Here is a 21,492-nt window from a genome sequence, read left to right as displayed (position 1 = left end):
GTCGCATTGTAATTAATGAGGTTACGAAATAGAAATTAATTTGCAAACAAAATTAGTTTGTAATCAAAAGTTTACCTGCAGCAACATAATTTGGTGCATTGTCAGTCACCACCTGTACCACGTTCTCTTCACCCACCTCATTAATCACCTCCTCTATCTGCTCACATAGGTAGGTGGCATTCTTGCAATGGGCGGAGGCATCAATAGACTTGATGAAAACGGTGCCCCCTGAAATAAAAAAATAAAGCAAGATCAATGATCATTCAATAAATCATTAAATGAAAAATAAAAAATTAATGCCTAAATGAAACTAAAATTAATCAATCACCTGCGGAAGAAACAAGAAAATTAAGGAGAGTTCTATTTCTCCTGTCTGTCCAACCATCAGTCATGATGGTGCAACCTTTAGTGCTCCATATTTGGCGTTGATCACCCAATTCTTTCTTCACATCATTCACCAATTCAGTCAAAATGGGTCCCCTCAAATCAAACTCAGAAGGGGCTTTGAACCCCACCCCACAAATGGTAAGGGCATCAACCATTTCTTGCCAATAAGGTGACCTGTCACAAATAATTTTAATGAGATAAGTATGTACTATGTATAATGAACTATATACAACAAAAATTAATACGAACAATCAAATTATAAAAATTAAAACAATCAAACATAAAACATTTACCTGGCTGTGAAGAATGGAATACTGCCATAGATCCAAAATCTGCCAACTGCCATTTTAGCAGCATCATGGACCTCCTTGTTCCAACCCATGCTCTCAAGTGACTGTTGGGACCCAGGAGTAGTGCGAGGTGCAAAAAAGGTATCCAACCTAGATTTACGAATCCTAGGTCCAATGCTAACACTCCCACTACCACTGCCAGTGCTAGGAACATGAGAAGGGGCAGAGGCACTGGCACTGGCACTTATAGAAGCAGAACCGGAAGGTAAGGAAGAAGGCCCTCCAACACAACCTAATTGTGTCCCTGTTCCTAAAGGTGCATGTCTCCCAATGACTGTGAGATCCTCTTTTTCTTTCCTTTTCCTTTCAATTTCTTCAACCATTACATAGCAATCACGTACGGCCTCAGTGACTGCTTTTGTGCATGGGTCGGCATCATGCCCACGCACACCAGCAATATGGTATTTCAATCTATATATGCCTCCATGGAATATTGTTTTGCAAAATATACACTTTGTTTGCCCTTTTCTTTGCCCTGGAAAATCCTCATGATATTTCCAAGCAGGGTCCTTTCTAATGGGAGGTCTAGAAGAGGACATTGTATGATTGTTTTGTGAAACTTGAGGCAAATAAGAATGTGAAGGTTGCTGCAATAAATCATTACAAATGCAAAAATAAATTAAGACATTCATTCTGTGTTGTGCATTCATAATTTCATTCTCATTGAACATTTTTTTCAAAAAAGCTAAAGTAGGGTTTGCAATTTTTTTTTTTTTAAATTGTAGGGTTTGTCAAACCCTACTTTAAAAAAAATAAAATTACAAACCCTGGGCCTACATAGTAACATAGAAAAGATTTTGGAATAAAATGTAAAACTTTAAAAAAAAAAAGAATAGAAAAATGAATTTTTGCATATAAGAAACAAAAAAATCTCAAAAAAACAATGTTACCTCTTAGAACTCTTGAAGAAAATTGAAGAAATTGAAGAAATCTTCCTTGCTGGTTTTTCTTCAATGCACCCTTGTTATTCTTTTTATCTCACTTTACTCCTCCTATTTTTGCAAATGAATGAAATGAAAGTCACTTTTAGGTATAAAACAAAAATAACACAAAAAAAACAAGTCAAAAAAACCATTTAAAATTGTTTTTTTTTTAACTTTTCATTGACTTCGCCGCCGGCCGAGTCCTAGGCACGGGACTCGCCGAGTTTGGCGAGTTTGGGCCAAACTCGCCAAACTCGGCGAGTCTGGCGAGTCTGGCTCCTGGACTCGGCAGAGTCCGAGTCCGAGTCCCCAGGCCTCGGCGAGGGTGACTCGCACTCGGACTCGCTGAGTCCAGGCGATATTCGTTTCTCTGGTCTCATCAATGTTGATCACATAAAGTCATCAATAAGGGAGTAATTACTAATTAGCCAAAGTCATACTCAATTGTGGAACATGATTAACACAACACAATGTGCCATTCACTATTCACGCATGAAAACCATCATGCTCATTTGTGCAGGTCTCACCATCCATCTGCTCATGTTGCTCATCAATAACTTGTGTTTCCTCCAACTCATCTTCACTATGTTCCTCAAAGACTTCAATCTAGTGGGCTTTGCATACACTTCTACACTCTAAGTCACCATGTTCGAATACAAATTCGAGTTCAGCAACCATAAAATTCGAATCAAGTTCGACAAGGGCAAAAAATTCGAAAAAAAAATTCGGCATTAAATTCGCCTTATATAATTTTATTGTTTTTAAAAATGTAAGTAATATGTAAAATAGCTTGCAAAGTAATATTCAAATGTATGAATTTTTTGTTTTAACTTTAGAAACAAATAAAGAACTAAAAAAGTAAACAACATAATAAAAAACTATTAATATAATATTAAACAATATTATTTTTTATTTTGTGTATTAAATAAAACTAAAAACGAACAATTAAATATTAAATGAAAATCCAATAACAATATTTTATTTGGTAATAAAACCTAAAAAAATAAATAAAATAAATTGCTGAACAAACCAAACAATACTTATAGTAAATCGAATAAATTTAATAAAACCTTAATAAAAATAAAAAATTTGCATGCAGAAGTGGCCTACCTAGGCAAGTTGGGAGGACGTGGGAAAAAGTGCAAAGCGCAGAGTGCATGGTGACGAGCGCAGAGTGCACAAACCTAGCTTCGGCGACGACTTCCACGGGCGACGGCAACGACGACAACGACGGTTTTGGAGATGCAATGGCAGACGCCGAACAAAGATTCTGCAAAGTTTATTGGAGTTTAATGACTTTTTCCGTTGAATTTCATCCAGATTTTTGTGAATTTCAAACACGGGTTTTAAGATTCGGTGAATTTCGAATCTGAAGGCAGAAATTTGCCGAATGCGGTGACTTAGTAAGGCGCACGATAGTCAAAGCAAGCTTCTTTTGTCTCAACTCGTCCCACAAATATCGAAGTTTACCACCAACTGGCATAGACATCTCACCTATTGGTCTAGTAATATTTTGGTTTCTTGTCCTTCTTTTGTAGTAAATTTTGTTATAAGGGTCTTTGCAAAAACTTGCTAGGAAACCTAGCTTGTGGTGTAGATAGCTCCATATTCCTTGAATGCTTAATAGCATCCTGCAAGGATGGCGGATCAAAAACTTTGGCCCAACCCTTGAGAGGTTTTGACAAACCTTTTATGAACCAAGAAATCAACCTCTTCTCGATCACATCAGGAACCATTGCTTACAACCGTTAAAACTCTGAAATGTATGCATCAAGTGTCCCAACCTGTCTCAATCGAGCCAACTCCCTAGAGTGTGCCTTTGAATCCTTGTGGTCAAACCGCTCTATTAATGTAGTGCAAAAATGATCATAAGAATTTATAACACCATGACCCTGTGTCACTAAACCATGATACGACCACTCATGTGCAGCTCCTTCAAGGTGAAGGTAGCAAATTTGATGGCCTCAATCTCCTTAATTTGATTTAGGGCAAGGTAAGTATCCAATTTCTGAATCCAAGCTCTATCTGTACCCTTGGATGATCCATCAAAACTCGGTAAGGATAGACGTCCCAACATTTTGTGCAGCCCATAATTCTACTTCCCTTGATTCCATTGTTTCTGCTTTGGCTTGATTTGTTTGGTGACCTACAAGTAATTTCTAAAAGAGATAGCTGACTGAAATCTTCCCTCAAAGCTTGATACTTAGTCAAAGTTTCAGCATCCGCATTGTCCTCTATCCTCTTGTGTAGGCTCATCCTCTTGTGTAGTTTCTGGATTGTGATGAACCTGAAAGTTTGCTAGTAGAATGTTCATTGTTTTCTGCATCTTTGCTACTTTCCTCTTCCTCCATATGCACCAGATTTCTTCCATTTGCTGCGTTATGAACCATCTGACTCAAAAAACGATTGTTATCCTGTAACTGTCTTAGCATTTTTGCAAACATTTGTTTTGCCTCCTTTTCACTTGTTGATGGTGTTAGATCGCTGCCAGCCATTATTCCTTTCTGTTTTTCCAAGTTATGACAACCCTTTCCACACATACAACCGGCCTAAACATGCTGCCAAGACTTGCAGCTCTGATACCACTGTAATATCCCCAAATATGGATGAAAGAAAAACAATAATATCTCCAAAAATAGGGCACACTAATTTTTGTTTTTTTATTTGCATATTAGAAATTCATCAAACTCAGATTTACATTCAGATTATAGAACTGATTTTTCTGCTAATATAAATAAATTTCTGACTATCGAAAAAGTACAGAAAATCATTTCAAACCTGCCCAGAAACTTCAGAAATGATTCACTTTCACTTACTTTTTATTTTTTCTGAGATGAAGGTAATTAACAATACGCAGATTTAGACACAAGTACCTCAGAAATGTTTTTTAAACCCTAGCCGTCTTTGTGAAATACCCAGAAAATCAGAACTACGTCTGTTCAACTTGTTTCCACTTGTCCTTGTTGCTATCTTAATGAAAGTCAGTAATATGAAGACACCTTGCTGTTGTTAGCCCAAATCTGAACCCAAACTCGTTAAGGAATTGCAACTTTGTAAATGATGTGCTAGGACATGACAAACCAAGGCCCTTCCACTGAAACACACCCTTTTAACTATGGGAAGCCCATATCTTTCTCCGAAACCAGGGATATTCAAGGGTTTCAAAACTTAAGCCAAAGATTGCAACAACAAAAGATTAAAGACTGATAACATAATGAGCCCTAGAATGTTTTATAATAACTCCCAAAGAGATAATTTAACATCAATTTTTGATCCACTACCAACTCAATCCAATGCTCCACATTAAAACCCTAAAAATGAGCCAATAGGCTCCTTCAAAACACACATCCCCTTTGCCCTTTTTATCACATGTTTACTAGAATCACTTAAAATATATCTTAAGGGGGACAACTTAAGTCTTTAGACTAGGAGTCACTTAAGTTCATTTAAGTTGCAAAAAAAACGTGTCCACAACTTAAGAAGAGAATAAAATACAAGCCAAGACTCCACACATACCCCAATAATGCTCTACATCCTCTTCCTTTTGGCCCTTTGGGTAATCCAAGGAAAGGACAGCCAATGCACTGTTAATCCTGAAGGTTTGAGTTGGGGACATCACAAATTTCCATCAGACTAGTTCCTTTTTAGATAGCTAAGGCCTTGAAGCATAGTTCAACTACTCGCCAAAAGCAAAAACTCGCCAAGGCCCAAAAAAAAAACTCGGCAAAAACTCAACAACTTAAAAAATTGCTTAAATTTAATAAGAAAGCTTTTTTTTATTGCAAAATTCAATGAGGAGATGCTTCCAACGAGTCAATAAATGAGTACACAAATGAAACAAGCTGAGTCTAGATATATTTGATTGATTTAAATGCAAATTGGGAACAAAATGGCATCCTCTTGTGGAATGCTGATGGTTGATAGACTGAAACAAAATGAAATAGCAAATTGTTCTTGTAAAACTAAATGTGAATACTACATCAAAACATTTTACATCTTCCTCTTCCCAGCTCTAGTGAAAACCAGGGGAGAGATAGAACTAAAGGGTCTAGTCCTACAAGTCCGATGTGGCTTCTCCACCTTGCCAAAATTAGGTTGAGGGTAGCACCACTCGTGGGGGTCTGAGGGTGAGAGAGAGGGGTAGAGAGATGGGTCTAGATCTTGGGGGAGAGAGGAGAGAGTGAGATAGAGAGTGGTAGTGAGAGGGGATAAAGGAAGAGTGATAGGGAGAAAGATTGGTCTAAAATTCAGGGCAGATAAAGTGAGATAGAGAGAGCAAGAGAATGTTGATAGGAGCCTACTGATTACTGAAAGTTGACTAAGTTTGAAAATTAAAAAGATCTTCTAAAACCTAGAATTTGCATTATAATTCCTAGAGATCTGAAACCACTCAAACATCTGGCCAATATATACATGAAATATAACTTATGACTTATACTTAAATGTTATATTTCATGTATATATTCTGATGAAGATAATGAGACCGACTTGAAAAAAAAATTAGATAATTTTTTGACATGTTTGGGCCTCTTTTTTTTAATGCAGCTGAGTTTTTGCTAAAATCTTGCCAACTTCTTGTGAAAAACTCACCCAAAACTTGGTGAGCTTTTCCCAAAAACTCGGCGAGTTTCTTTTGTGAGTCAATGGCGTAAATACTTGCCTAGCAAAAAAACTCGCCAAGTATTCCATCTATGCCTTGAAGGGCCGTGACAACAAGTATCAGAATGGACATTGAATCGATGGTTCAATGGTCAAGGTTTGTATAGATTTCTTACCATCATGTTTTCTAATTTTCTGTAAGAATTTCTTATGTATAGGAATAATTTTCGCTCTCTCAATCCATTACAAATGTAACAATGCTCAGTTTGGTTGACTGTATCCACAACCAACCTTACTGCTTTGATCTCTGCTTGCTACCAAGTCTTTTACTTTTCTTTCAACAATTTTCCTTATGCTTCTGTCAGATGTTCCACAGAGTTTGCTAAGAAAGGTCAGTTTAATACGCTTCTCCATATGGTTTACAGTTTTAATATGCTTATATGTTGGTAGAGAATGATTAAAATAGCTCTGATATTGTTACATTTTGACTTCCCTGTGCCTTTATATTCACAATTGAAGTGAAAGATGTCTGCCATTATGGTTTCCATTTATCTCTATTGCGATCCCACTCAAGCACTGCAAGGAAAGTGATAAACAAGTATCCTATTCAGTCCTTGGAGGACTGGAGTATGAATAGCATCAAACCTACTGTGGGAATGCTTGTTAGGTGCTAGCTATATTACATTTATTACTGGCTTCCATCTGGAATCTAACTTTGTTATCCATCCTGTCGGGCATAACTTCAGTGCGGTGGTCAATGTTATTGTCAAAGAGATTTTTTTGAAAACAATCATATTTGAAGAGATGAAATGGAATAGTTTACATAATGTCGGTCACAAACATCACCCCAGCAAATAATAAAAACAAAATTGCACTTAGTTTAGGTTATTATATTGACAGATGCATTATCAAAGCTTTCTCTGCAATATTGACAAAAACAAGCATCACCATCAACAGTATTATCCATTTTTTAAATGTAATGTTTTATTTAGTAAGACTGATACATAATAAATATAACATAAACATTGAAAAATAAATTGAATGAAGAATGATTCAATAGTCGGATAATTACATTGAACAATATACACGCGTATATATAGAGGTTACAAGACGATGTTCTATAAATAGAACTAGTTGTTAAAGTGAAATCAAATAAGCTAAAAAGCTTGAAAAGTTAAATATATAGCTTAAAAGGCTAAATAATGAAAAACTAACTTAACAAGCTAAATAAGTCGACTAAAAAGCTAAATAGCTAAATAAGTCGACAACTAAGATGACTGCTAAAAATAGAAGATGACCATTATAGAAGATATTAATATTATTTTAACACCCTCCCTAATGGTCATCATACTCAATACCCTACAAAAGACACTATAGGTTTTATGATCACAAATGCAAAGACCATTTGCTGCTACGGAGACCCTCCCAGGATCTGCAAAATGTAAATGACCAAGATTACCAAAAGCCATCCAAGCTAATGTAGCCCTCACACACGAATTAGAGAGCTGACACACGCGAATTATTGAAGCTTGAAACCATGATTTTGAGGAAAAATCGACAAACCCTTTTGCAGAAGAGTACTGAGTAGTGTTTACTCCAACAACTCCTAAACAGGCTACAAGATACCATGGTTGTAGATGTTCGCCCTGTTTGATGCGACCCAAACTGACTGCAACAAAGCTCGATTTTTTAGGAGAAAAATCGACCAAAACCAGAGAACTTCGCGAATCACAAATCCCATGCGAACTTCGCGTATTACAGATGATTTTTGAGGAAAAAATCGTAAAAACCAACAAACAATTTTTGAAGAAAAAATCGTGAAAACCTAGAAATCCCATGCAAGCTTTGCGGATTACAGATAATAATTTTTAAGGAAAAAATTCTAAACCCTGCGAACAATTTTTGAGGAAAAAAATGTGAAAACCAACCCATGATTTTTTGTGGAAAATCGATGGACAATTTTTCAGGAAAAAATCGTGGAAACCCTGGGACCTGTAAAGACGAGGTTTGGCCTAAATCAATCTGATAAAGGTAACGATATTCAAATATCGTGAACATGCATCGTTTCCAGGTGTTGTGGCAGCTGTTGAACTTTTGACTGTGTTCCAACATGATGTTGGTCAAAGATGCCATCACGAAAATGGAGGTTGAACGAGGTCAACCTAGTGAAAGCATGAGAGAGAAGAATCTGATTCAAAAATCAGAATAGAAGCAGCTACACAAAAAATCTGAAACCTTGGAGTGGAATTTGAGACACGAATCCCAATGCGCAAATTTCGAGGTTTGGAAGAAACCCATAATAATTTGCAGAAAAAAAAAATATAGATGATTTTTTTTCCAAAAATAAAATATAGACGATGTACAGCATAAATATCGCTTAGAAGACACCAAAATTCCTGACGTCCACAGAAGTAGCAAAAATCGCGAACTGTTTTTAAATTCCAAGGCCTTGCTGGCACAAAATTCGAGACATGGAAAACAACGCACCCAGAAAAATCTGAGACCAACCTAGAAAAGATCTCAAAAAACTCACCAAGAATCTGAAACTAGAATGCAAATCTGACGGCTCAAAAATTGAGGCACGTAAAACGATGCACCCAGAAGAATCTGACAACGACCCCATGAGGTCTCGAAAAACCCACCAAGAATCTGAAACCAAAATAAAATTTTGACTTGAACTGAAGGGTCAAAACCCTAGTAAAAAATTGCAGAAACTCTAGGAAAATTTTCAATATGCAAAAAAAAACCTTCAGGTTGCAGGCCTGAAAATCTCCAAAACCCTAAAAAAAACATGAACTGCTGCTCAGCACAAAGAAATTTGCTCACGAACCAGAAACCCTCAAAACCCTCAAAAAGCCTTCAAAAAAGCAAAATCGTTTTTTTTTTATAAAAAAACAATATAAAAAATCTAGAAAATAATCCAGAAAGAAGGCCATGAATTTTTATTAAAAAATTCACCAAACTTTAAAGAATCCCATTGACCCGCTCTGATACCATGAAAAAGAAATTGAATGAAGAATGATTCAATAATCAGATAATTGCATTGAACAATATACACACGTATATATAGAGGTTACAAGACGGTGTTCTATAAATAGAACTAGTCGTTAAAGTGAAATCAAATAAGCTAAAAAGCTTAAAAAGCTAAATATAGCTTAAAAGGCTAAATAATGAAAAACTAACTTAACAAGCTAAATAAGTCGACAACTAAGATGACTGCTAAAAATAGAAGATGACCATTATAGAAGATATTAATATTATTTTAACAAGCATTGCATAAAAGTCAGCAAGAGTAGGCAAGAATTTTCCCAACAGTTTTTAGGTTGCAACCTGTAATGTACAGGTCTTATCTGCTAGCATAATTCTTTTATTTTGCTTATAAACAATAAACAATGTCCAAATCTGTGTGTTGCCCTTTATTTCGCTTTTAGACCATGTGGGAAAGTTTGCATTAACTAAGGGCCTTAATGCAGAGAAACAAGGTGAAACTATTCCAATAAAATCTTCTACAAATGTGTAGGCAAATCTGAAATATGTTTCTTTATCCAGGATTATGTTATATCCTCTATTGGAACGCTACCTGTTTCCCAATAGTTACATACATCATTTAACATCATTATGTCTTAAATTAGGTTATTGAAATTAGAAATATATATAATGCAATAAATAACTAATTAAATTTAGGGTTTGCTCCAACTTCTTCCCTAACCCTATGGAAGATGGTGGAATTACTGTGCTAGGGTGCTTGGAAACAGTCTATGAGCGGGCTCCCTCAAGGTTTCTTAGGAACATATGTTTATGCCCATCTCAGAACTACTCCGCCTTTCCCTACACAAACCCCCTATCCCTACATAGGCATTAGCGGAAGACTAAGCACTAGAGCATTAATATTTTAATTTCTTTATATATTATAGATGTGAATGCATACAATTCGAATTAAGTAAAAAAATCTGAATATGCAAATGGTTGACAAGAATCCTAATATGTGTTTTAAAATTTTAAATATATAATTATAATATTATAACTAATTAGAGTTTCTTATTATTGATATTTCAGATCATATATTTGCAGATATTCCCTGAATGCATATTTGAGATACATCATACTGGTATATTAATTAGTTGCCACTGGATTGTAATGCCCTATCCTCTTCTTTCAGTTTTATTCCAATTAGCTGTCACACGATGCTTTTCCAGTAATCAGAATCTGCCAGTAAGATAGATTTCTGCTTCTTTGATGCCTCCCCTTTTCTCCACATACATCGTACCATTTTTATATCATATCCTATCTCTATTAAGAGATGCATCTCCTTGAATAGCGACGACCATATGAAAGGTCACAAATCCTTTTTTAAAACTCCATCTCTGCCCTTTAGTTAACAAATCTAATCACTCCGTTTCATGTGTATTCGATGTTTATTAGGATATATCAATCATAATATTGGCTGCCTTTATGAAGTATTAATCGCTGCTTATTAGACATAATAACTTTTGACTTTTACTAATTATAACTTCTGCTTTTGTGTACACTTTAATGCAAAGTTGCATGGACACGGATACAGTATCAGATACGGATACGGTATCGGATATGGATACCGCTATTTTTTAAGACCCCCGATATGGATATGGCTGGATACGTGTTGACGTGTATTTTGTACACCATCATACACAGAATAAAATACCTAAAGGCATCTTATCCTCTCTTGAGAAAATAGTCTCTAACTGCTGAAGATTCGCGTAAAGGATCAGTTAGGTAGACTCCAAGGTTCTTTGATGTAGGGTCTCTACGTGTGGATAAGCTCCAGTGGTATGATGTGATTTGCTGGAATCACAAGGGGACTTACATTGAACTTCCGATCTGCTTTGCTGGAACACAGGCTCTGACTAACTTGGATTTGAAAAAATGAAAAAGGAAGGGCGAAGAGAGGATCTAATCCTAATACTAAGAATGTAGGAGCAATGATTGATTTTGATGAAACTCCAACTAGGTCTTGTTTTGACATCAATGGAACATCTACACAAGGCTAGTGCGATCTTCTATGGGAAGCTTTATGATGTTCAAATCATCACCGCAACCATAGATACCATCCAAGTTGATGCATATCAATGGAGAGGCGACAAATTGAAATTGAGCTTGAGCTGAACGATTCCAGTTGACTACACAAGGCAAGTCTGCAATCAACAAACTGCTAGTAGTATGGGTATACGAATTTCACCATTAATCAAGCACATTTCCTCCATTCATCTAATTATCTACCATCTAAGATTGAAGACTTCAACAAGAAACCATGCAAATTGCAAGAAAACGACATATTTCACCATTACTTCAATGAAAATGGAGTTTGGTTACAATCAATGGCAACAATTTCTTGCCTTGTCCTCCTATTCTACTATCTATCTACTAACTACTTTCAACTATTTCTATCCTATCTCTCTAATTCTCTCTAATCTTTTTACAAATGAAATGTCTGGGCTTATATAGTGCCCACAATACAATTTGATGGCTTAGATCAATTCAAGATCAATGGCCAAGATTCAACAATGAAAAACCCTAATTAGGGTTTGTTACAACCATTACATAACATTTAATGTTTGACCAATGATAAAATTGTATTGCTTGGACACATGTCCTCTCTAGAAAAATCGACCAATGGATCGCCGGGGTAGGTACATCGGAGTTTGTGCCACCTTCCATAAGTTAAATACATTGAATCTGGACATGCTGAGATGGACTCCACTGATTGGAGAGATGATGATTAGGACGCCACCTTACTTGACACTTGGAACTTGGTAGATATTCAACTTGATGTTGTTGAGAAGCTTGCTTTAATTAATTCATCTGGAGCTATTTTGCTTCTTCAACGAGCCCTTGTTCTAACTCCTTGTGTCCTTGATGTGCAGGAAGATGATGTACCTCGCCCTGGAACACTGGATTGAAAGAGGTCGCCCATGTCTTGGCTTGACCATCCTGGCGAAGACCGTCCTTGATCCGGCTTGATTTTCCTTGAAGAGACCTCCATTTGATGCCTACACAACATTTCAAAATTAGTACCATGATTTAGCAATACATAACATAAATTAGAGAGCAATTTTTTAGGAAACTTAATGATAAGTCCTTTATTAATCATTTCCTAAAAACGATTGAGCTAAGGAAAAACAAAATTTCAAAATTCAAAAAAATTAAGGCAATGACGATCAACGTTCAAAATCAAAACAATAAATCCATATCGCCATACCTCTTTGAGAGCTTAACTCTAAAATGCAAAATAAAGGAATTCGCCTAGGCAAAATTTGAAATTCGATAGTCTTGATGTGATCTTCAAAAGAACGTTCCCCTTATCAACTTCGCCACCCTTCAAGTCTTGGATGTGATCTCCTCTTCAAGTTAGCAATTTCGCCATCTTTGATATGTCCTTGACGTCCTAGGCAACTTCGCTCAAACGGAAACTTCAAGTTCGCACCACCTTGCTTTGAAATAAAATTCGCTCCTTCAAACACACTCGCACTTCTCCCTTTGATCGCATTTGAATGATAAAATGGTGATGTGAAAATGAAGATTCTCACCCTCCCTTTATAGCGCTCACCTCATACTTACCTTAAGGCGGACTTTGTGAAAATAAAGCAAATTAAACGATTTTTTAATAAATAACAAGGCCGACTTCTAAAATACCAAGCGCTCCCTTTTGATTTTTATTAAATTAATAATTAATTATTAAATGCCTTTATTTTTAATTAATAAATTTTGATTTTTTACAAAGGCAAAAATAATTAATAAATACATACCATGCGCTATTTAAATGCTTTTAATTAAATATCGATTTTTTCTAGCATTTAAATAAATTTAAAAAAATGTGTTTTAAGCGCCAAAATGAAAAAGTGAGAAGATACGTACCTCATCGCCTTGGTCCCTGACTGAGGGACAGGAGCGATCCATCAATTTGGTCATGATTCTTGCAATTTTTACGTCCAAGGTCCTCATTTCTACGTTGAATTTGCCATTTTCCTTGGGATCTTCGAACTTGATTGATTTATCCTTGCGATTGAATGTCCTTTTGTGGTGATATCGCCCTGGTCCCTTGGAGAGGGACAGGAGCGAACTTCATGCTTTCTCTTTGATTTTGCATCTTCGATCTCCAATTTTCCTCATAAGGCGAACATTAGTGTTATTTCTTCATTCCATGCTTGTCTTACTTGGCTTCCACAAGGCGTATGGATGTCTGGAAGGATCATCGCCCTTGTCCCTTGGAGAGGGACAGGAGCGATCTTGAAGCTCTAGCCGAAATGCGTCATCTTTCAACTTTGGTTCCTCGTTCATTGCCTCTTAAAGGACGTCCTTGATCTTGTGTAAACTTGCCTTGACATGCATTTGAAGGAAAATGAAGGATCCTATGCAAATCGCTCTGGTCCCTCCCTGAGGGACAAGAGCGAACCTAGGCATTTTGGTCCCTTGTTGGCATTTGGTAATCTTCAATTTGTCTTAAACGCGTTCATTTCGCCTCTTTCCTTGCCTTTGATGTCTCGATTCGTCCAAACAAGGTCAGGAATGGCTCAACTAAGCATTTTCGCTCTGGTCCCTTGGTGAGGGACACGAGCGACTCGCCTTGGTCCCTTGGAGAGGGACAGGAGCGCTTTTCGCTCTGGACCCTTGGAGAAGGACACGAGCGAAATTTGACTTTTCGCACTCTCTATCAGGATAATTTTTATGGAATATAACATTTAAGTATAAGTACTTTAAGTTATATTCCATATATACTTTCAGGATGTTTGAGAGTGGTTTCAGACCTCCAGGAGTTATATTGCAAAATCTAGTTTTTGGAGGTTTTTTCAGTTTCCAGACTTAGTCAAATTTCAGGGTCAGGACATTCCAGACTTAGCCAAATTTCAGGATCAGGACCTCACTCAAGCCGGACTTGCCACCCTATTGATCTCCCCGACAGCGCTTCAAGTTATATTCATTTGATAAAATGCACCTCTTTGGACCTTTTCACATCGTCAAGACGTTAAAATCCTGCAAGGACAAAGCAGAATCTGATTTGTAGCTCCGGTCCTTCACTGAGGGACAGGAGCGATTTTTCTCCTGGAGGCATTTCTGTGCTCATGAAAATCTTCAATTTATATTCAATGGAAAGATCTCGCCTTTCTCCATCACTTCCAATTTGTAATTCATCTTGACCCTGCAGGAATAGTAAGATATTTGAAAACGAGCTCCCGTCCTTCACTGAGGGACAGGAGCGATTTTGCTCCTACAGGCCAAAATAACATGATTTTTCACATTTTAACACTTCACAAGGCGAAAACAAATCATTTCCAATGCCTAGGATCAAAAATCAAAAATGTCAAAATTTGGTCAAAAATATTCAATTGGACAAAAATTCACATTTCATCTTCAACACTTAGACAAATTTAAGCTCTGCATCAACATTCCAATTGAAAATAGACCATTCTGGCGAATTCATTGCATTCAAAATTTGCATTCTAGAAAAGGAAATTCAAAAAGCTCTCAAAACCAACTGGATTCAAACCAAAACCCTAAAAAGCAAAGCGAAAACGAGCAAAAAACATGGGTCCCCATTTGCAATGGGGCGATGTGTGAAAACGTCACAACAATACGTCATTCATAAAAAACCAAAGTTACCCCGAGTTTCCGGGACGGGGACGAGGACGGTAGGAGACGGCGGGACGCGTTTCCGGGACGGCAAATGTTTTTGCCAAATTTGGGGACGGCGGGGGACGGAAAAGGGGATGGCTATATAAAATATAGGAAAAATTTAAAATATATAGGAAAATTTCAAAATTCTAAATGTTCATATGAAAACATGGATAAAGCATGCATACATACATTATATTCATATGAAAACAATAAAACATGGATATAGCATGTGTATGATACTATGAAAAGTTGAAAACATTTTAGAATCTAAATTCTGAACATACAACATTGTTAATACTCAATAGACAATATGCAATTATGCATTCATAAATCAGAATTTCAATTCATTCACATTGTCAATATGCATATCATAATAGATATTAAAGAAATAACATACAAAATGTCAAAACAAAGAGGTTAAATATTCCCTACTTCTATCGACGCAGTTTCCCCCCATATTTTTCAACGGGGGTTTGGGGGTAGTGCCCCCAAGGTGGGGTCAAGGGGCAGCGCCCCTTGCGCGCTCCCCGTCACGATATAGGGCGGGGTCGAGGGGCAGCGCCCCACGAGGCCAAAAAAACTTATTCTTTAACAAAGGCGCTGGGTGTTATTTTACTATTGACTCGCCGAGTTTGGCGATTTTCTAATCTCTGTGTCAAAATGCCCAAAGGCTACACTGCTGCCATATAGTTTCATTGTCAAAATTATGAATTAAATTAATAAATTTAAAATTTAATTAATGTTATCTTTTAATTTTTTTTATTTTTAATAACAATTTGAATTAATAAGGGGCATATAAGAAAATTTCAAAAAAAATTTGAAAATACAACTTTTTAAATTTTTTTAATATTTTTTAATGGCCTTAGATATGGGGGATGTTTGGCCGTCCCCGGGACGGATTGGGGACGTCCCAGCCGTCCCCAACCGTCCCCGGGACGTATGGACGTCCCCCAGAGCTAGGGCAGGCGTCCCCCCGTTTCGGGGACGTCCCCTCAAAATGGGGGACGTTCCCTCAAAATGCAGGACAATTTGGGGACGGGGGGCAACGTCCCCTGGCCGTCCCCAAGTCCCCGAAACGTCCCTGGGACGGGGACGGGGGTTTTCAGGTTGGGGACGCGTCACATACACATATATTTAACACAATTTTCTAAGTTATTCAAGGAGATTTTCATTACTTCAAAAGCAATATAGACACATAATTGCTACATAAATAATGATAAGTTTATTTGACATTTTACAATATGCAGAGATAGTAGAGTTGCATTGGAAGATAACCCAAAAAATGGGTCATTGAAATAAAAAAACATTTCAGTTGTCTTTCTCATTTGGTGTAGGTTTTGTTAATATCAATTTTTAAAAAAAAAAATGTATGAATGAAGTTTCCTAAAATTAAATTTAGGAAGATTTACGTCAAATTTTTAAAAAAATCATATCACATTAGTATCTAGCTTGGTTGGAAATCAAGGATTTTTGGACATGCGTGGGTACAATATTCGACGTGTATCCGGATTGTATTGGATACATATCTGTTTCAGAAATGGGAACAGATACGGGGATACACATTCCCAGGGAGGGACAAAGGAGTTTCCGGCCACTCTGCTTTAATGTGATTGGTGCCTTTTTATCATCATAATCGCTGCCAATAAACACTAAAGGCTGATTATCATTATGTACTGCTGAGGGGACAATCTCTGACATCTGCAGTCCACTTAGTATTTGCTTCAATAATTAACTTTATCTATTTTGCAGGTTACCGATCAGGATGAATGCAATTTTTTATATATAATTTTTATTGAATATATTTTCTGAATTTATTTATTATTATATTTGTTTCTAATTACATTGATATGATAATGAATATTTATTTATTACATTTTATTTTATTGAATTCATAATCAGGGGCATGGCAGATTACCACTAAAGCTTATTATGTAGATGCATAAATCAGCATCAACAATAAAATCATAGCATCGATCAAATTGTGAATTCTCCAAAAATACTTTGTTAATCTTCCAAATTAGAGGGCATCGTCCCTAATTTAAAAGTTTATGCAAGAGAAAGAATACTCCCCACTACACTGCAACCACAAACTCAAAACACAAATACCAAGCACAAACAGAGACTTTCTGCAACTATAATATCATTTATCAAAGCTGCAAATTCTTTATTACACACATTAATAACTCATATTCAAATTGACCATTCTATGGCCCCTTAGCTCTGTCACTATCTTCTTTACACAAATTATGTCTCCTTTCTACTCTACACAGCCTTCACTAATCTCCTTTCCTTCACACAATTAGTCTTCACTCTGGCTGCAACCCACACCTGTACAGCCCCACATTTGGTCCTTATTTATAACGTATCTCTTTCTGAAATTGTTGGCATTGATTCATTTTCAAATTCGATTCATATTATCTGTTCGTTTTCCCCCTTGAATCATTAGACGATCTGCAATTCCTCATCCCCTACCTGTCTTACTCACTTCTCCATCGATGGAGGCCTCTCTAGCTTCCTGCAGCTTTTCTATTTATTCATCGCACAATATAAGTAATTAATATTTTAATTATAAATTTCGTTTGAAGTTTTCTAAAGCCTTTCTATTCTGCGCATATCATGAGACCACAGTTCGATTGGCATTTTTTCACTCGACCCCCCAGGGTGGAACCGATGACGGCGTGGAACGGTTCACGAGCTCATTCTATGTTTCCACGTGTTTACCAGGAGACATGAGCTTTGATGGATGCCAAACACTGTTTCAAAGCTCCTATTTTGGCACGGGCTGGGAGGGTATATCTGTGGGTTGCGGAATTTGGTTCTACATCTGCTAACGTGATCAACAAATCTATTTTGTGCATATCCTACTTTCACTGCAGTCCAAGAGACGTCTCTTTTAGGCACACTGTAAAACAGCCAACCTGCCCTGTTTTTGCTTCCACATTTTGCATAAATACCTACCAGGGAAGTTGCAACTGTCACATTGATGATTTTTAATGAATTGATGGACATCCATGCCCTGTTCCTAAGCTCACAGGCTGATCACAGAGAATAGAGAACGTATTAAACTCGCTTATCACAGCCAGCTGGATAGAAAATCAGAGCCGACAACATGGAAAGAAATGAACTTTTGCAAAATTGATTAGAGTGAAGCCAGACCAAACAAACCAAAACTTGAAACAAATAAACTGAGACAAATTGTTTTTAGTTGGTGCTGATTGTGGTTGCACCCGGGTGCTCCTGCACCAACAGTGATATAACAAGGACCCTGTCTCTAGCTTGTCAAGGGCATGGATGTATATTGTTCTTGAAGGATTAATGAGTGGATGATTAAATGTTGCTTGAATGGTTTGATGCATGAATGGTTGATGTGTGAATGATTGATATTTGAATGATAAGATATGTATAATTGATTGATTACTGTTGAATGATTGATATTTGAATGTTTGATTCCTTATTTCCCAATTGATGTTTGATGGGTGATCGAATGATTTCCTTTGATTTGATGATTTGATGTATTGGTTTGTGATGAATTTACAGTTTGATTCCAAATGGATTTCTGATTATGTATATAGCTGAATGAATTGGTATCTGAAGATGAATTCGTGAATTGTGCTGAATTGATGCTGAATTGGTTCTTGAATGAATTTCTGTTTGATTGAGTTTCTTGGATGAATGATGCTTCTCCTTATATCCATTTCTTGAAGGAGTCACCACCTTCACAAGTAATGAGTCACCACCATTCACAAGAAATGAGTCACCATCCTTCATTGCTGCCTTCTGAGAATAATTCTTTATTTCTAAATTGATTGATGTTTTCGTTCCCAATTGATTACGGATTGGATGAATCATGGATGTCCTCAAATGAAATGGTCTTCCTTTTATATCTTATGTTTGATGGAGTCGCAACTCTTCATTTCATGCCTTTGGACCATTCATTAAACTTAATTAAATTTTAATTATATCATATTATATTTTTATTATTATTATTTATTATAAAATCCTATTTCAAAAAGGGGACATTACAATGAATGCATATGACGATTAATGCCAAGATTTTAAGGGAATCTAAATTACAAATTATTTCTCCAATTAAACTGTAGACATTTGAGAACCCTTTCAAAGAGTGCAGACACAAAATATACATAGGATTGCAAGTTAAATGACACGTTATTCCTAACAATTCGTTGTTATTTTTTCCTTTTTGAGTGGGCTACACAAGCTTTATCACATGCACATGTATGGTGGAGGTCAAAGATGATATTTAAAGGACAACCTATTTGGTTGTGATTTTCTTAATTAATCAGTGATAGGCAGCTCAATTTGTAAGGAAAAATCAAAGGTAATCTAACTTACCAATTGTTTATTGGACATGACTGTAAATTTTGAAGCATTCTGTTGCTTGCCTAGGTATAAGGGTTCATATCACTCTAAAATTCTAACTTGTTGGGAGCATTTGCATGAAAAGTGGAAATATGGCTTTGTTTGATTTCCCCATCTTTGTTTGGGCTTCATTATGATATCAGCAGCAAAATTTAATTTATCGTCTGCAATGGCATTGCAAAGATTAAGCTTCCAATGTGATCATATGAAGGAAGCTTACTGGTTGGATCAAATACTGAAACATTGAACCCACTTTAGTAATGTATCTCTATATAAAATGATTGCATTTTAATTCCAACTCTGCCTACAATATGTATGTATAACAATGGGGAATTGTGAACAAACAAGATTGTGTCATTGTGCTAATATGATCGGACTACCTACATTTTTTCAACCATTGGGAATTCTGAGGCAATGGCAAACTCTTGCAACCAGACATTCATCACTTGAATCCAAGTAAAAGTGCTTTACTGAGCCAATTGCCTATTATTTATATTTTGTTGATCGACTCAATAAAGGCCTTTGACTTGGTTTTAAGACGTTTCCGGTTTTAACAATGTTTGCTAAATGCCTTGGAATTGCCAATGGTTGGAAATTAAAGGGCAGAAAGATTGCCATTTTTGAATCTCCTTGGCTAAAAGAAAGCTGGTAAATATATAAATTCATACGATTTATATTGCATGCTCATTGATAGATTTATATTGCATGCTCATTGAAAGACGTTATCATACCATTAATACCATAGAAGACTCTGGAGACTCAAGCTAGTAATGAATGATGGATCTTCATTTAAAAATTTCTTGGTAGTTACACAACCACAGTTTCTGGCATACTTAAAGACTCATTCAAGTTTTTCTTATGAGGATATGCTATGAGATAGAGTTCAATGGGTTACGTATTAAGCCAACCGAATTGGGGGTTCCACAAGCTGTTTCGATCTGAATATCTTTTGATATTGTTTTGTAATATTGTGTCATATGTGCATTTGAGATTCGATGTGAATCGGAATGAAATTTCAGAGTTCGTTTCAAATTTTTTGTTGGACACCCTTGAATGTAAGATGGTGTTTTACCAAAATAATCTTTATCTGTGCATTATCTTATCTTAGGAGTTATCTTTGAGCAACTGACATTGGTGGAATTGAATTTGTGAAGAATATTATACAAATTAAATAGTTTATTGCTTCGGATGATAAGGTGCCACTGAATATTGTTCCCTCATATCTGAAATTTATGCTGTGTTGTTCAGGTCATAGCATTAAATGGATCATTGGAGGCTGAAGGCGAGCTCTATGTGGATGATGGGAGAAGTTATGATTATGAGAAGGGGATATACATCTATCGACGGTTTGTTTTTTCAAATGGTAGACTTACCTCCACGAACCTTGCGTCTGATAAGTCAAACAAGAAAACATTATTTTCAAATTGTATTGTGGAGAGAATCATAATATTGGGTCTGCAGTCAAAGATCTCATCAGGAGGAAGAACTGCTCTTGTTGAACCATCAAATCGAAGAGTAGATATTGAGGCTGGGCCACTTAAGTTGCGGCCAAAATCATATCCTCTTGCAGTTATTGTGAGGAAACCGAATGTTCAGATTGATGAGGATTGGTCAATAAAAATATTGTAGACCATTCGATCTAGGTGTTGAACTATGGTGGCCAAAAAGCCCTTTCTGTCAAAATGAACTAACTCAATTTTCCTCATTTAAATGCAGAGCCTTTATTAAATGCTTATTTTCTGTAACAAGTTTCTTAGATTTTGGCCGGCTGATATGCAATATTACAAGTGGGTATAGAGGGCTGGAATTTGGTGGCCCCCTGTTTCTCATCTTTAAACATAGTTTTGGCGGACATTTCAAACTCTGCACCGTAAAATTGGACCAAGTCCAGTAGTTAATGAAATTTTTCGTTACAGCTAGCTGGGGTAGATGTGGGAGTTGACATGGCAAGGTTGATGTTGGTAATGTTTCAATTTATTTTATTTATTGCTTATTAATGCATGATTATTTAGTTAAAGCAGCCTGCATACCCTGTCTCTGGTTTGTATTGAAGCACTTAAATAGAATTCGGTCAAAATTAATTACCTTTGCATACGGATTTAATTGTAACTTCTTTACTTTTGATGCATAAATTTACATTCCACATGCTGCCAGATATTGTATGGTTTGGTATCCTCAAATAAACTAAAACTCTGGCATGTTCC

At 36.4% G+C, this 21,492-nt stretch overlaps 1 protein-coding gene across 1 annotated transcript in view; it reads left to right on the top strand.

Annotated features, from left to right (window-relative positions):
* The window catches only part of LOC131073364 (probable glucan 1,3-alpha-glucosidase), a 57,120-nt gene extending 35,913 nt beyond the window's left edge, over nucleotides 1–21,207 (top strand). Inside the window, exon 6 of the mRNA XM_058009779.2 lies at nucleotides 20,537–21,207. Coding sequence (XP_057865762.1) covers nucleotides 20,537–20,917 — 381 coding nt within the window. The 3' untranslated portion in view covers nucleotides 20,918–21,207. The remainder of the gene's footprint in view (nucleotides 1–20,536) is intronic.
* Nucleotides 21,208–21,492: the final 285 nt, after the last annotated feature.

The sequence above is a fragment of the Cryptomeria japonica genome, chromosome 9 (genome assembly GCF_030272615.1).
Source record: "Cryptomeria japonica chromosome 9, Sugi_1.0, whole genome shotgun sequence".
NCBI classification, from domain to species: Eukaryota; Viridiplantae; Streptophyta; class Pinopsida; order Cupressales; family Cupressaceae; genus Cryptomeria; species Cryptomeria japonica.
The sequence above is the reverse complement of the archived record's forward strand: the minus strand, read 5'-3'. Positions and strand labels throughout refer to the sequence as shown.